This window comes from Solanum stenotomum, chromosome 5, assembly GCF_019186545.1.
Source record: "Solanum stenotomum isolate F172 chromosome 5, ASM1918654v1, whole genome shotgun sequence".
Lineage (NCBI taxonomy): Eukaryota > Viridiplantae > Streptophyta > Magnoliopsida > Solanales > Solanaceae > Solanum > Solanum stenotomum.
In genome coordinates this window covers 38472848-38487411 of record NC_064286.1, presented here as the reverse complement: position 1 = coordinate 38487411, position 14564 = coordinate 38472848, and the positions used below count along the sequence as shown (strand labels likewise).

The window sequence follows — 14564 nt, the reverse complement described above, 5'->3', positions numbered from 1 at the left end:
AACTTCTTCAGCAGAATTTGATATTTTGCATACGTAGCCTTTAAAGTTGTTCAAATCGCCGATGTTCTTCATGTTCCTTCCCAACAATCTTTCCTTCAGTACCTTTCTCGACTGAATTTGAAAGTTCTCCTCTCATGTCGTTCACGTTGGCAGAAAACTGTCCCACATCCCTACAAAACATTCAGGTATGATGCTTTATCAATCTCCTCCCTGTGTTTCCTGTTTCTTCCCAATAACTTCCCCTTAACACCTTCTTTTATAGCAAAACAGATTCGAATGCTTTTGAAAGTTCTCTGCTGCGATTGTAGTGTGCATAACACCGACTCAAGTCTCTAGCAACCATCCAGGACGATGCTTTATCAATCTCCTCTCTATTTTTCTGTTTCTTTCTACTTCCACTCAGCAACTTCCCCTTAACACCTTCATCTCTAAAAAACTCGAAACTTTCTATGCAGTCTTTGACGTTGTGCACAGCGCCGGCCACACTGGTTAAAGACCATCCAGGTACATGCTTTTCAGTTTGCACACACATTGTTGTAATTCTGTTCCATCTTGTCATTCTGTTTTAACCCGATTGATGCAATGGTATAAAGATAGATTTGTTTTTATATATGCACAAATGTCGTGAATGAATCTGTACGCTAGCATTATTAATGCAAACGTTGGGTGTCCTATCCAACTTGTGTATTCCAATAATTCCATGAGTACTTGTTACCTCCCACCATCACAAGTATTTGATAGTCCGTTCACCAAGGCTTAGGCAGATGGAATGAAATCATTTAGTTGTTTCTTGCATCTACTAGATTCGAACTTGAGACCTCATGGTTCTCCTCTCACTTCATTGACAACTAGGCCGTACCTTTGGGTGCCAATCACACCTTCCTACCTAACCCAGTTTCATATCAACAAATAATGTCTTCCAAAATTTGGTCAAGGGATCACTGCTTATCCCTTAAACATAGAAAACGAGAATAGTACAACACAACACACAATACTATTTACATAATGAGGTTCATATAAATGGAACAAAATGTCAAGACACAATTATCATGTGAACTGACAAGTGGAAAAACCAAGGTGTATAGTTTTCAAACACAATACTAACCTTATTGGCCCACGTAAGTCCACATGCATTGCAAAGTGACCTCGGGCCAGCTGGTCCACGGCGCATCATAGGAGTGGATTTCGAACTAGTTCCACAATGTCTACATCTGTTGAGACAACAAGAAAATAAGATCTCAGCTGCTGCATTTGTTTGATTTGATCAGTTCAACTTAGACGCCACATATAGTTTGGATATTCTGGTATATATCGGGTCAACAGGTTATCACTATTACTGTCTGACTTAATCAACAGAACAGAAACACAAACGACTACAGAACTAGTGAAGTCTGACACTCACAATGTTTCCTGTTCTTCTTGGCTAGAGCCTGCATTCCCCTCTGCAGAAGAAGAAGCTGCTTCATCAGATACTGTCTTGGAAGATGTAAACTGACCCTTTTTTCGCTGCATCCTGACAATAAATCCAAGAACTGTGAGATGCAATAGACCACAGATCAATTTGACCAAAACTACTTTGAATGACCACCGTAACTAGACCCTGCACGTCAAAAAATAGGCAAAGACTGAACTTTAGAGCTTCAAACAGAAAAATCAAAAAAACCAAGTAACCTTATAATTTTTTCCTATCCTCCACCCCTCCCTAGAACTCTCTAGCAAAAATTTATCACTGGACTAAGAGTGTTTGACCGTGAATTGTTTTTTATTTTATATTTTTGGAGTTGACTAATTTGGTTATAAAATTCAAAATTCAACTTTTTAGGAATTTGAAAAATATCAAAAAGTATATCAAAAAGTTATTTTCTTTTTTTTTTATGACGGTGGTGACTGGGCCAGCTTTTGCGCACCTGGACTAATTCCAAGGGATACATATTACCTCCCACCAACAACATGTATCAGAAAACTTTATCCACCAAGGTTAGGACAAATGGGACGAATCACCTAAAAATAATTTCCACTCTAAATTCTCACAAATATTTAAAAACAACTTGTAACCATGGCCAAACACAACCTACAAAACATATGGGGAAAGAAAAATAAAAGAAGATATTGCATTCACAACATTTACACTGTCTCAAGCCCACAACTAGATGTCACTACAAACATCTTTTAGCAATAACCATTTTACTTCCATAGGAGGAGAGTTCCAAATTGACATGCCCGCGAAATGAAGATTAAAATAAGCCTTACATGAGAGATAAGCCAATGGAAGATTCCATTCACTACCATTAATATAATGTTTGCACATATTACCATGACCAGCTTGACACCCAGAATCCACCCACCAAATCGAATACCAAGTCAACAGATTGACAAGGTGTGTGTCACTCTAGTATGCAAATGCCATTAAGCTCCTTCAAAGTTTCCTCCAATGATCTTGTTACTGAAAGTGCATATCCAGTCATGGCATTTGTGAACCCATTATGAGTGTAAGGAAGTCAGGGTTATAGTTGCCCTTCATCATACTTTTTTGATATATTTGCCCCTACCATCCAACTTTAGGCACATATTTGCCCTTGAGATGGTTGAGTCTCATCTCCCCGCTTTTATCCTCCTATGTGGTGCCTATGTGGCATGCCTACATGGATATATATATTTATTCCACTTAAATTTCCTCCTAATTTAATTATTATACCCAACTTAATATCGTACCCACCCATTTAGTCCATAAAACCCACTCCTAATACTCTTATTTCATTGTCACTTCTCCATGAAAAAAAACTATCATGTTCACATGTCAAGCAATGGTTTATTTGTGGTTAAATTTTCAGTTCATGTTCACTTTCACTAAATACATCTGCTTTTTTCATTTTTCAGGAGGGGTGCCCATGCTCTGCCACTATAACATTCTCTGTTCCTCCTCAGCTTGATGGATAGTACTTTGGCAAAAGCATCACCATCTACAGCAGTGAATCCCTTTCATCTGGAGCTAAGAGGCATGTGCTGAAGTTTTTCCTTTTTTTCACTTCTGGATAGATAGCATATTTCCATGACTTTCTAATCTTTTGTTATGTTACATAGAACTGAACTGATTATGTTTACAACTTAGTGGTATCTCCATTTCCCAAAAGGTGTTTTTTAGAGCTTGCAGTTTTGTTTACTGTACGTTCATCTCAACAAGGGAATCATAAATTAGTACCCAATGTATATACTAAAATAAATATATACAACTAAGGGATAATTTCATAGACCTCCCTCCAAGTTCCCTTTATAATACTTATTTCCCTTGTGGTTTGAGATGACACCAGCCTTCCTTAATTTGATCTCTTTTGTAACCAAACTAGTTTTAAGTAATAAAAGTCATGTATAATCCAAGTTTACAATAGTCAAACTTTATTAACTGCCCTTAATTTGAAGTGATCCATACTTTCCTAGTCAACATAAATTTGCTAGTTGCGGATTTTCAAGTTTTTCAGAGTTTGAGATGGAAAATTTCAAGCACTACTAAAGAAACTTAGTACATTACCTGTTTACCAACAAAATTAGATAGCTGTAAATTGGGGAAAATCTTGCAATAGGTTAGAAGCATCCGATAAATCAAGAAAAAGTAACACAGGAAACTAGGAAAGAAGAGGAAAAGAAGAAAGTCCCCAAAGGAGCTGTAACTTGTACAGTTGCAAAAGGGTAAACTTGGAATATACATAATTATTATTATTTACAAGGGAGATGAGTGTCAATCAGTAAACCATGAGGGAGGTAAGCATTATGAAGCTATGTTGCTCAGACTCTTCAATAATGTCAAGGGGTGCGTGTCGGATTCACCAAAAGTGGTGTATTTTTGGAGAATCCGACATGGCATCAGAAGTGAAGAGTCTGCGCAACTTAGTTATGAAGCCAAACCTGAGGGGAGGTCTTTGAAATTATCCCTAAAAGTCTAAAACTAAGTAAATAATAAACCACTGATATATCAGGGAAAGGAAAAAACAACTGATATATATCTTACTCACTCCAGCTTCTTCTTTTTAAGTCTTACCCACTCCAACTTAAAAGCAGGAGACTTGAACTCATTTATACCATACAATTAGCAGCACAGCAATAACAGAAACTTCTAGCATTCAGTAAGATGAGGAACTAGCAGAAAGGTATCATAACAATATGCCTTACAAGGGACAAGTTGTCACTGTTCTTCTATGAAGCATATGGAAACAGTTTGCTAACGTTTCAGGCAATTCTTTGTTTCCTCACACACTCCACATAGCTATCTAGAGCAACAAAAAGTGACGAATGTAAAGCATCAAATAAGTGTATTTAATACTCCAATTCCAACTAAATTAAAGGTAAGTTAAATTAGAGACATAACAAAAATTGGTGGAGATAACTACTGATTAGTCATGGTACATCAAACATGGTCGAATTTCATTTATCCAACACTTCCAACGTTATCTTTAAGGAAATAAATAAAGCTATATTACCGAAGTGCAACTTCTTTCCGAACAGTATATCGGATCTTTTTATCAAAACATCTTTCTTTCCTTTTTTCCCTAAAACGACTCAAAGAAGCTGCCCGTTGTGGTTGATTCAATCTTCCAGGACCTTCACTTGAAGCCTAGGGAAATTGCAAGAGAAGAACCATAAATGATTGTAATCCAGTGTAACAGCAGAACACTACAGGAGGGAGTAAAAATACATACCCTATGACTCTGGGAAGCCATATTGACAGTAGGGATGCCAGCAGGGACTTCATATCCCCCCAACAGCAGCAGTACCGCCTGAACCTGAAAATCAACGGAGACCCAAAAAAACATTATTTCTCCATATAGTGATTGCCTTAATGACAAAATTATTCACCATTTCCAACAAAAAAGGACCTAATTAGAGCGGAAAAGATCATAGAATAATCATTTAGCTGACCTCATTGGGATTGAGGCATAATTGATTTCAAGATTGATTCATCACGATGCTTGTTGATAAGCAGACAGCAATTCAAGCAAACTAAGCTAGATAAAAGTTAACCCATCTCCGTAAAGTTCTTAAATTTAAGAGTCACTCCTATATTTGGAAAAGCAAAAACCTTGGTTGACCTCCTTACTTGGAAGGCTAATCAACTTTTCATACCAACTCATCATTCACATACAACCGAATCTTAGAAATTACCAATTCCCAAGTCTTGAATCACCTCAATTACAAAAGCAACATCAACAACACCTCAATCCCAAGCTAGTTACAGTTGGTTATATGGATCCTCAATATACATTTTGCTTCGTTTGGACACGTTCATTCCATTAAAGCAGGTGTTTGCCTGGTCTTCTAAGTCCTACAAAACTTAGTGTTTTTCAGTCCTTGTGGAAACCGTGTAATGTTATCCATGAATATACTAAACAAAGACCTTATTGATGGGGAATGTCTGCCTGGATTTATGTACAATAGACTCTCTAAAAACCCTAGTTTATCCTACGCTTTTAGAAACCAAGTGGTCCGCGTGGTATCGACCTAATACTAAACAGACTGCAAAAAAGGCGATAAAGATTCCCATGTAAAGGCATAATTATTTGTACTAGAACAAGAAGAAATACTTAAATCAAAGAAGCACCTTTTCAGGAGAAACAGCATCATACACAAACACTTCGCCTCGAAATGACAGCGTAAGCTGATCGCTACTTCCTCCGCCAACCATTTCCGAGCCAGGGACATACATAGAGTTATGCGGAACGCCTTCCACACCATTCAGCGCCGCCGCTGTAGTAGCCATGGTACCATCGGCGCCGTTATGGAGCCCGTGGTGGTTATGGTCGTAGCCAATGTGATGAGAAGAGTCTTCTATGGACTCCATTCCTCCTCCACCGCCACTGCCACCGCCGGCGACGTCATCGTCGTCACCGTCGTCGGCGAAATGAGTTTGTTGCTCTCCCTCTCTCTGTACTGCTGCGGTCATTGTTTCTCTTCTGTACATCGTGTCTCTAATCCCTGTCATTACTCCCTGAAAAATCCTTATATAAGTATTACTTTGGAGATTATTTTAGCTTAGGGCCTGTTTGGAAACAAGTTGATTACTTTTTAATCTCTTTCTTTTATTTTTGTTTTTATTTTTTTCGTTTTAATGTAATATTTTTATTATTTTAAATTGTTTTTTTATTATCCTTATATTTTCTAATATTTTTTTTTATTATTTATATTTCATTTCCTTCTTATTCTCAACCTTTACTTCATGTGATTCCATGCAATTTTCCGTATCTTCTAAAAATAATCATTAGTATAATTTTGTTAGTATTCTAATAATTTTTAAATTGAAGTAGAATTCATTGTTGAATAAAGTTATAAACTTACGTTTTTCTTATCTTTTAAATCATATTTATGTATGTTATGTTGAAATTTGACATAAGAGTATTATGTTAAATTTTTTGTTTTGAATTTAGAACTTATGTTATATTTTTAATTTAATTTGTTTTAGGAGTATTGACTCAATATTTTATATTACAAGCCATTTTTTTAAAGTTAGATTTGATATATTATCTTTTTAGCAAATGTTTTAAAATTTTATGACATTATATTTATAATGTTAATCTTTTTGTCAAACATGCATTTCATGATGTTCATAGAAATTATGTACTTTTAGTTTTTATGATTAATTTAATTAAAATATACTCAATTGAAAAATACAAATAAATTATTTTTTATAATATTAGTTAAGAACATATGTTTATTAATTAATATTTTTTCAAGAGACAATATATATCTTAAATATTTAATATCATTTATAAAGGCCCTTATTTGTCTAATATAAATTTTTTATTTAAATAATTAATTTTGTTTTAAAAATTCAATATAACCTTAAATTTTTAAATGATTACACTTATGTAACCAAACAATACATTTGTAATTACACTGTGGTAAACAAATATGTCAGCGTAATTACTATGTTGTGTAATTACTAAGTTGGTAATTATTACCTTAGTAATTACACCAATTCCAATTACCTGGTGGATTTCCAAACAGACCCGTATTTTGATTTTAAATTTGAAATTTGAAAAATATTTTTAAGAAGTTTTTATTATTAAATATAATTTTCAACTTTCAAATGTTTTAATTATAGTTATACTATTTTTCAAAATAACAATTCTTATACAAATGTGTTCTCAAGAGTCATTGATTTAGAAGAAAATAATGGGTGGATATTATTATGCATGAATTATTAATACAGAAAATAATATTGTTATGCATGATTTTGTAATGCAGTACTTTTATGAGATGTTTGATTTGTTGTGTAATTGTACTAAAAAATTGTATAGTGTATTAATTTATATTAAATAAAACCAGCGTTTACCTAACAAATCAAATAAGATATTAATTTATATTAAATAAAAGATATTGTCAGTTAATAATTTTTTTACATGTATTATGAATCTAGTACATCTTTTATTTAGGGTTATTTTAAATAATATTGTATATAGTATATATAGCATATGAATTTTATTATATACTTCCACATTCTATTTCAAATAAAATAACAAATAAATTATCACATAATTTACACATGTATTGATAATGTAAAAAAATGAATTGAATTTTATATAAATAATGCTAAATTTTATGTTTAAAGGTTTTTTTTTGTAGCTTAAAGACGTAAACGAGTCAGAGTTTAATTAAAAAATATGTACAAAAGTGCTAGCACAAAATGTCAAAGCCCATAAAAAAAATCTAAAGACAGAGTCTAAAAACAAAAGAACATGCAATAAGAAATAGGAAACAAAAGGAAAATTCTAGAAGTGGAAAGTGAAGTTATGAAGCCATCGATTGGAAGTTGAAGAGATTTAAGTTCTCTCAACAATGTCCGATCAGACCAGTTGAGTATGCTCTTCAGTGATTTGTTCTTCAACATCTACAACTGATTTCACTCAAGTAAACTCTTCACAAAATTAGTACTCAATTCTTCCATAGGTTGACAACATTTACGGAGTAAAGCTTTGCATGAAACTAATTCATCAGGATTTGATCTTTGGAGAGTTCAATTATAATATTGGTGAATTGTTTTTCTAGATCCTTAATCAATTTGTTTAGTCGATCAAAACTCTTCAATAGCATAACCAATATGGATTGATGTAGCTTCAAAGATGCAGGTAAGTAAACTCTTCATTATGACTTAAAATAGTTTCTTAGGATCGATTACTCCCTTCAGATTGTTCAAATCGAGGATAGGCTTCATCTATTGTTGTTGTAACTAATTAAGTAGATAGATGAAACAATCAAGGTAACTTTCAATTGCATTATCCAATTTTCAATGGATTGAATCCCACAATGAAATTGATACAACCATAAAAAGATTAGGTATTTCAATTGATTATTACATTTGTACCCGTTTTGAGCAAGAAAATCTGAGACTAAATTAACCAAGACTAGGTTAGGTGAAACTTTATTTAATATTTTTATGCCCTGATTTAGTACCCTTTAAACACCTCTATGCTCTCACTAGGTGCAAGTATTGTCAACCAATTGAAATTGCTTCAGGCTTAAAATGAAACTCAAACAAAAATCATCAGAATCCTCTTTTGTAGCTCAAATTATTAACTTGTAAAGTTGTTCTTGTTCTTATACTCTCTTAATAGTACCTATTTATTGTGTTTGTTTGTTGAAATCTTACGGCTGGTGTGTTGCTTTTATCTAGTACCATTATTTTCCATCATGCACTTGAGACTTCCTATTATGTATTAAATTCATCTGTACCTGCAAAACTAAAAATTGAGTTAGCAAAAAAAAATAGCAAGAGTATTTTCCTCCCTTAAGAAGTGTTGTACTCTCACTGTGATTACACTTCTGATTTTGTGAATGGTGTTGACCTCCATGCTCACACTCCAGAGGATCTCCTAGACTCTATTAATGATGTTAATCATAGACAATGAATCTGATTCAATTATAATGTTGATAAATTATTTTTCTAGGCAATATTGTAGTCCTTCCCTTATAGCCCTAGCCTCAGCCACCAAATCAGTAGAATAAAAAATCTTGAAGCCTTTAGCACCCACTAGAGAGCATTCATGATCTCTTAAATAAAAGGAAACAACACTAAAACTAGGATTACCTCTAGAAGCCCTATCAATATTACATTTCAACCAACCACTAGGAGATGGAATCCACCTAACAATTTTACACTAGTACATAGGTGTGTAATTTTCCATCATGATTATCATTTGTGTCCAATTAGTACAAGTTGTGTGAAATTTTAACCTATTAAACTTGGAAATGGTAGAGTTAATTGCCCACATCACCTTGTTTCTTGTATAAGAACCTCTATGCAAGACTATGTTTCTCATATTCCATAAGAACCATAAGATAATATTAGGCATAGCTTGGAAGAACACTCTCAACCTAGTATTACTTTGTGCATCCCATCAGTTTTTCATAGTGTCTAACCTGAATTCATTGACCTAAAATCCCCGTAGCCCTATGATGAGCTAGAGATTTTGGACTCATTTGAGGTTTTTCAATTCAACAAATAGTATCTCCAATGTCATTTTATGTCCATATTTGATGTTTAATTGTTGTTTTATAGTTATGAAGACTTAAGGACAAGGTGAAGACAAATACATGCAAAAAAAGCCAAAAACATAGAAAATAAAGAAAGTGCGAACCTGAAGCTCACTGATAAACTCGGCGACTTGCCAAATGAGCCTGAGCTTGTTGAAAAAGACAGAATTCCAAGCTAACAAGCTCAAAGCAAGTCGACGAGATGCTGACTGGTTCAACGATTCGCCAATCAAGTCGGTTAGATGATGATTATATCGTCGTAAGTGCTAGAAAGTTTGTCTGAAACACAAGAACAACTTGGTGAGAAAAGGTGTTATTCGGTGACTCGCCGATCAAGAATGGCGATGCCTATCAAGCTCACCATTTATGGTTCAAATACCTGAATCTTAAAGCAAGGAAGGAACAACGAGAAGAGGAGTAGTCAGTGACTCACCGAATGTGTCGGCGAGCCCGACTAACATCACTAGAAGGGTTTGAGAATGAAATTTTTTGCTAATTTTTAGAAGCTATAAATAGCTGAGAAGAGAGAGAAAACTCACCTTCCATGCTCTGAAATTACCATTGAGAAGAATATCTTGAGTTTTTGAGTGTAAAGCAAATTTGTAATTCAACTTTGAGGGTTTTGATTTGGGTTTCTTAATTTTGAACTTTAAGCTTTCATATCCTGATGACAAATAATGTTTTTGGTTTAATTTCTGTTAATTTCATTATGAATAGCTAAATTTTAGATTCTAGGGGTGTGTAAATAAAGTTTGGTGTCGATTAAAATAGTTGGTTTTTGTGTATTGCTCAGTTTTACATTGATTTACATGGATACAAACTAATTGTCATGTTTTAATATATGATTTGAGGTTGCAAACTTAAATCTAGTCTATATCTTCATGTTTTGCTTGGACAAGAATGTATGAAGTGGATAGTTTGTTTGATGCTTGCATATTAACTATGATTTCTAAGTTTGCTTGGAAAAAGAAATTTGGGGTTTCATTGCTAAATGCTATATTTGCTTGAAAATAGAAATCAATGTTAAGGCATTGGATTGTTTTGCATGTGCTACATGAGAGGCTTGAAAAAAGCTCTTGAAGAAATGCATTTTTTGTGCTTGAGCTTAATTTAGCCTATTCATGTGAGATTGATGTTGTTGAGCAATCACATTGACTCTTATTGAAAATCAATACCCTCTTCCGCACACTCATAGATTACCTTTTTGCTTGTTGCTCGTGTTAACTTATTATTGTCTTGATAAGAAATTAGTTTCTAACTCATCTTAAATTGATAACTTGAACAGTGTTGATTTAAATTATGTTACTCGTTGGTTACTATTTTGCGACAAGAGATTAACTCACGGTTTAACTTTGTAATTGAATTTTTTCTTATACCCCTCCCTATGGTATTCAATCTCGACCTCATACGTTTGGTAATTATATCGCTAATGATCACCTACTTGTTGAATTATTGTACGAGTAATCTGAGCATTATTACCCTAGCATAGTAATCCCTAACAAAACTAGTAATTTCTCCATAAATGAAGAGATGATCAATAATTTTCCTAACTGGAACCTATAACATTGACACAAATTTGATGTTATGTGTGAAAAAATATTGTAGTGGGTAGTAGTGAAAGAGAGAGTTGAAACAAAGAAAATATTCTAAGTTTTCAACTATATTCACTATATACAAAAAAGAGTATTTATATGTTGAAGGAACGTTTCTTTTGTGGAGCTTTAGACTCTTCAACTAAATCAGAGTTACTTGAGTTGTACGAAGTTGTTGGATTGTTGTATTCTGGAGGGGACAAGTCAAGAGTATTACTATTGGATCAGTGTAGATTATGCCGCAGTAGACTTGAATCTCCTTAAAGAGAGCGAAATATCTGCGCCTCAACCTGAATACTTTTTATTCATTTTATTTTCAACTGTAATTTATTGTATTTGTGGTATATTACACCAACAATTTTAAGGAGATTCATGTTTTTGTTATGATTTGAAAAAGTGCGGATATCAAGATAACAGAACTCAACATCATTCCGCTCAACCTCGCTCTCTTCAAGAGATGAAAAAGAAAATATATACTTGCTCAATTCAAGAAGAGAAAAAGGTATACGAAAAAAAAACTTTTACTTAATATTTTCATGAATAAAGTGATACTACTTTTCATGAAAAAAAGTTATAATTAAATTTTTAAAATAATAGGGGTACATAAAATGAGGAAAAAATCATTGTGAAATTGTGATTTTTACATCTTTGAGAAATGCTCTAAAAAGAGTGTTATAAAGTACATATATTTATTTTGGAATAAATCACATGTTATTGTTTGGCTATAATACGACGACTTTTGACTCTAACATGAAAATTATAAATAAATTATGAAACGAATATTGAGTAGTTATTTAACATGAAATGTTTTGGGTGAGATAAGTTTCATTCTTGGAATGAAAAATATATTATAAAACATGTTATGAAATTTTCCTTGTCAAGTCACATAATGTTGAAAAAAAAAGTGAAATACAATCTTATTGATTGTGTGAGTCTTGCAACTCCTTTTGATTCAATTGTGTGACAAAGAAAAAAAAGGAATTTGCTAGCCTAATAAAAAAAATGTGAGATGTGTGATTGACAACTTGACTTGATGTTGTGTTTGCAGTAAAAATACTTGGCAACTACAATCAAACTAGATAAAAAACATATGGTGCTATTTGTTGGAATGAGAAATGCAAATTATTTTTTGCTAATTCTACTATGGTGGTTGAAGTAAAACCAAAATTAATCTTCAACTAGTAAAAAAATGAATTGATTTTATTATATCAAACACTTTATTTTAAGAAATTAATTTTTCTAATTTTGATTAATTATGATAGCACCAATATTATTGGGAGAGTACAAAATCGTTATTATAATGGTAAATTCAGACTCATGAGGAGAAAACACAATATTGTGAGATCATATTGATTATTGGTATACCATCAATATTAATTGTGTTAAAATTATTTGTGATAATCTTGTAGATTCATCAACTATGGCCTAAGCAAAATAAAGGGTCTGAAGCACATCGAGGGGGATGATATGAAAGCATAAATTATAAGTCATATATGAAGAAACTCAACATGAGGGCTAGAGATCCTATAATCATGTTAAAAAAGAAGAACAAATTATATAATGACTTGTTGTAAAATGCACTATATATTTAATTTTATTCAATCTTTATGATGTGAGTGAATTTATCCTATAATGATTTGTGGAGGCTGAGTCTTTGAACTCTTAATGAAAGTCTGTATTTTTTATGAGTGGGGTGTTAAATTATAGGAGAACCCTTGACAGATTTCACATATGTGAGTGAGAAAGTAGGCCGCTTTGTATAAGAATGGGCTTGTTCTAAAAAACGCTCATGAAAATCGGGATAGCACAAGGATGTAATGTGCTGGCTATTAAAGCTTATGTCAACACCTTGATTATTGTGTGTAAGCAATGATAGTTCAAGCCTGAGACCACTACTAACTCTGGGGTAAATGTTACTGTTTTACTAAGTGAAGGTTCAATGCAGAGCATACGTTCATTATACGTAATAGTTTTCCTTAAACTAAATTGGTGAACTCTCTTATTTTAATATTAAAATGAGTGGGGAATGTTGGTGTATATGCATTTTATTATTAAAATAAAATATTAAGTGCATATATTAGTGGATATAAATTGTGGTAGAAGATGACTATTGGTTCTTATAACTTATATGACCATTAGTTCTTATAACTCTCATGATCATTATTTTCTTGTAACTCATATGACCATTAGTGTCTTGTAACTTATGTAGCATCTATCACATTCATCTACCCAAATTACTACCCCTCATTCTACCCATTTATTATATGAAAGACTTCTTCAACTATAAATATGTAAAAGAATTTGGAAAAAAAGAAAAGAAATTTTTGGACTGATGTCAACCGTAGAAAGAAGGAAAATAAAAATTTCAAAAATAAGTCCAGTACCCTTTGTACGGTTCACCAGGACAGTCTGTCATCCTATGTTTGAGTCGTAGATATGGCTTGTAGGTGAGTCTCAGACTTAGTAAAATTTTAAAGGTCAAAGTTGAGTTCTACGGTTAGTGTCTACAGACCGTAGGAAGTCCTACGGACCGTAGAAGGGTTCCTTCAAAGTTGGATAAATTTAATTGTTCCGGTACTTGGTCTACTGTTGACCAGTACATACCGTAGGAATCCTATGGTCCGTATGTCAAAATCATAGGTCGAGTTCGACAATTATTTTTATGGGCTTTTTAGTCTTTTTCTAATTATTTTAATCCAATACTATGCTGTTTTGCCTTCTACCCTAAGCCCCATATAAAACTTTTAAGTCCCCAATTTATCCATTTTCAACTAATTCTCCTAAATTTCCTAAACTTGACGAAATTCACTCTCTAAACCTTCTCAAGACTAAGGATGAAGAAGAGCTAGGGTTCATCCAAATCTCCATTCCTCCATTCTTTTTGAGCTTCTAGCATTAATGTATATGTGTATTCATCCATGGAGTCCTTTCCTCCATGGGATCCCCAAGGATTTCAATTTCTCAATTCAATCTCCAATTGATCAAATTATGATTTCAATTCAATAAATGTGGGTTTCATCCAATTATTAGTGATTATTGTTAATTAAGTCTTCTAATGTATTATTTGATGTTAGTTGATGATATTTAGTTGAAATTGCATTTACCCATGCCTAAATTATGCTTTTCATCCATGATCCTATGATGAACCCATGAACTATGAATTATGAATTTTGAATGTATATGCATGTTTTTATGGAATGATTATAAATGATTTGGGGATGGTTTGAAAGGAAAGTATCAATGCTATTTATTGTGAACAAATTTCTCACTTACTATGGTGATCATGATTGTGAAAAGTATTTCTCACAAATGAATTCACATTGGTGAAAGGTTTTATCATTCATGTTGAATTATGTTTAAGGAGTTATTCTATGTTCTGATCTCAAAAGTATGGATTGGTATTGATCATTGCCTTTCCTAGGTTAAAATGATAATTGACTTTTATCTATTCTG

At 33.0% G+C, this 14564-nt stretch overlaps 1 protein-coding gene across 4 annotated transcripts in view; it reads right to left on the bottom strand.

Annotated features, from left to right (window-relative positions):
* The window catches only part of LOC125865870 (GATA transcription factor 24-like), a 22028-nt gene extending 16038 nt beyond the window's left edge, over nt 1-5990 (bottom strand). For all 4 annotated transcript variants that reach the window (XR_007446415.1, XM_049546125.1, XM_049546126.1 and 1 more), the window contains exons 1-5: nt 5591-5990; nt 4692-4775; nt 4473-4606; nt 1403-1513; nt 1106-1211 (exon numbers count right to left, since the gene is read on the bottom strand). Coding sequence is in view for 3 of the 4 variants with exons in the window: in XM_049546125.1 (XP_049402082.1) it covers nt 1106-1211; nt 1403-1513; nt 4473-4606; nt 4692-4775; nt 5591-5971 (816 nt within the window). In the remaining variant the exon portion in view is untranslated. The remainder of the gene's footprint in view (nt 1-1105; nt 1212-1402; nt 1514-4472; nt 4607-4691; nt 4776-5590) is intronic.
* Between the last annotated feature and the right edge of the window lie 8574 nt (nt 5991-14564).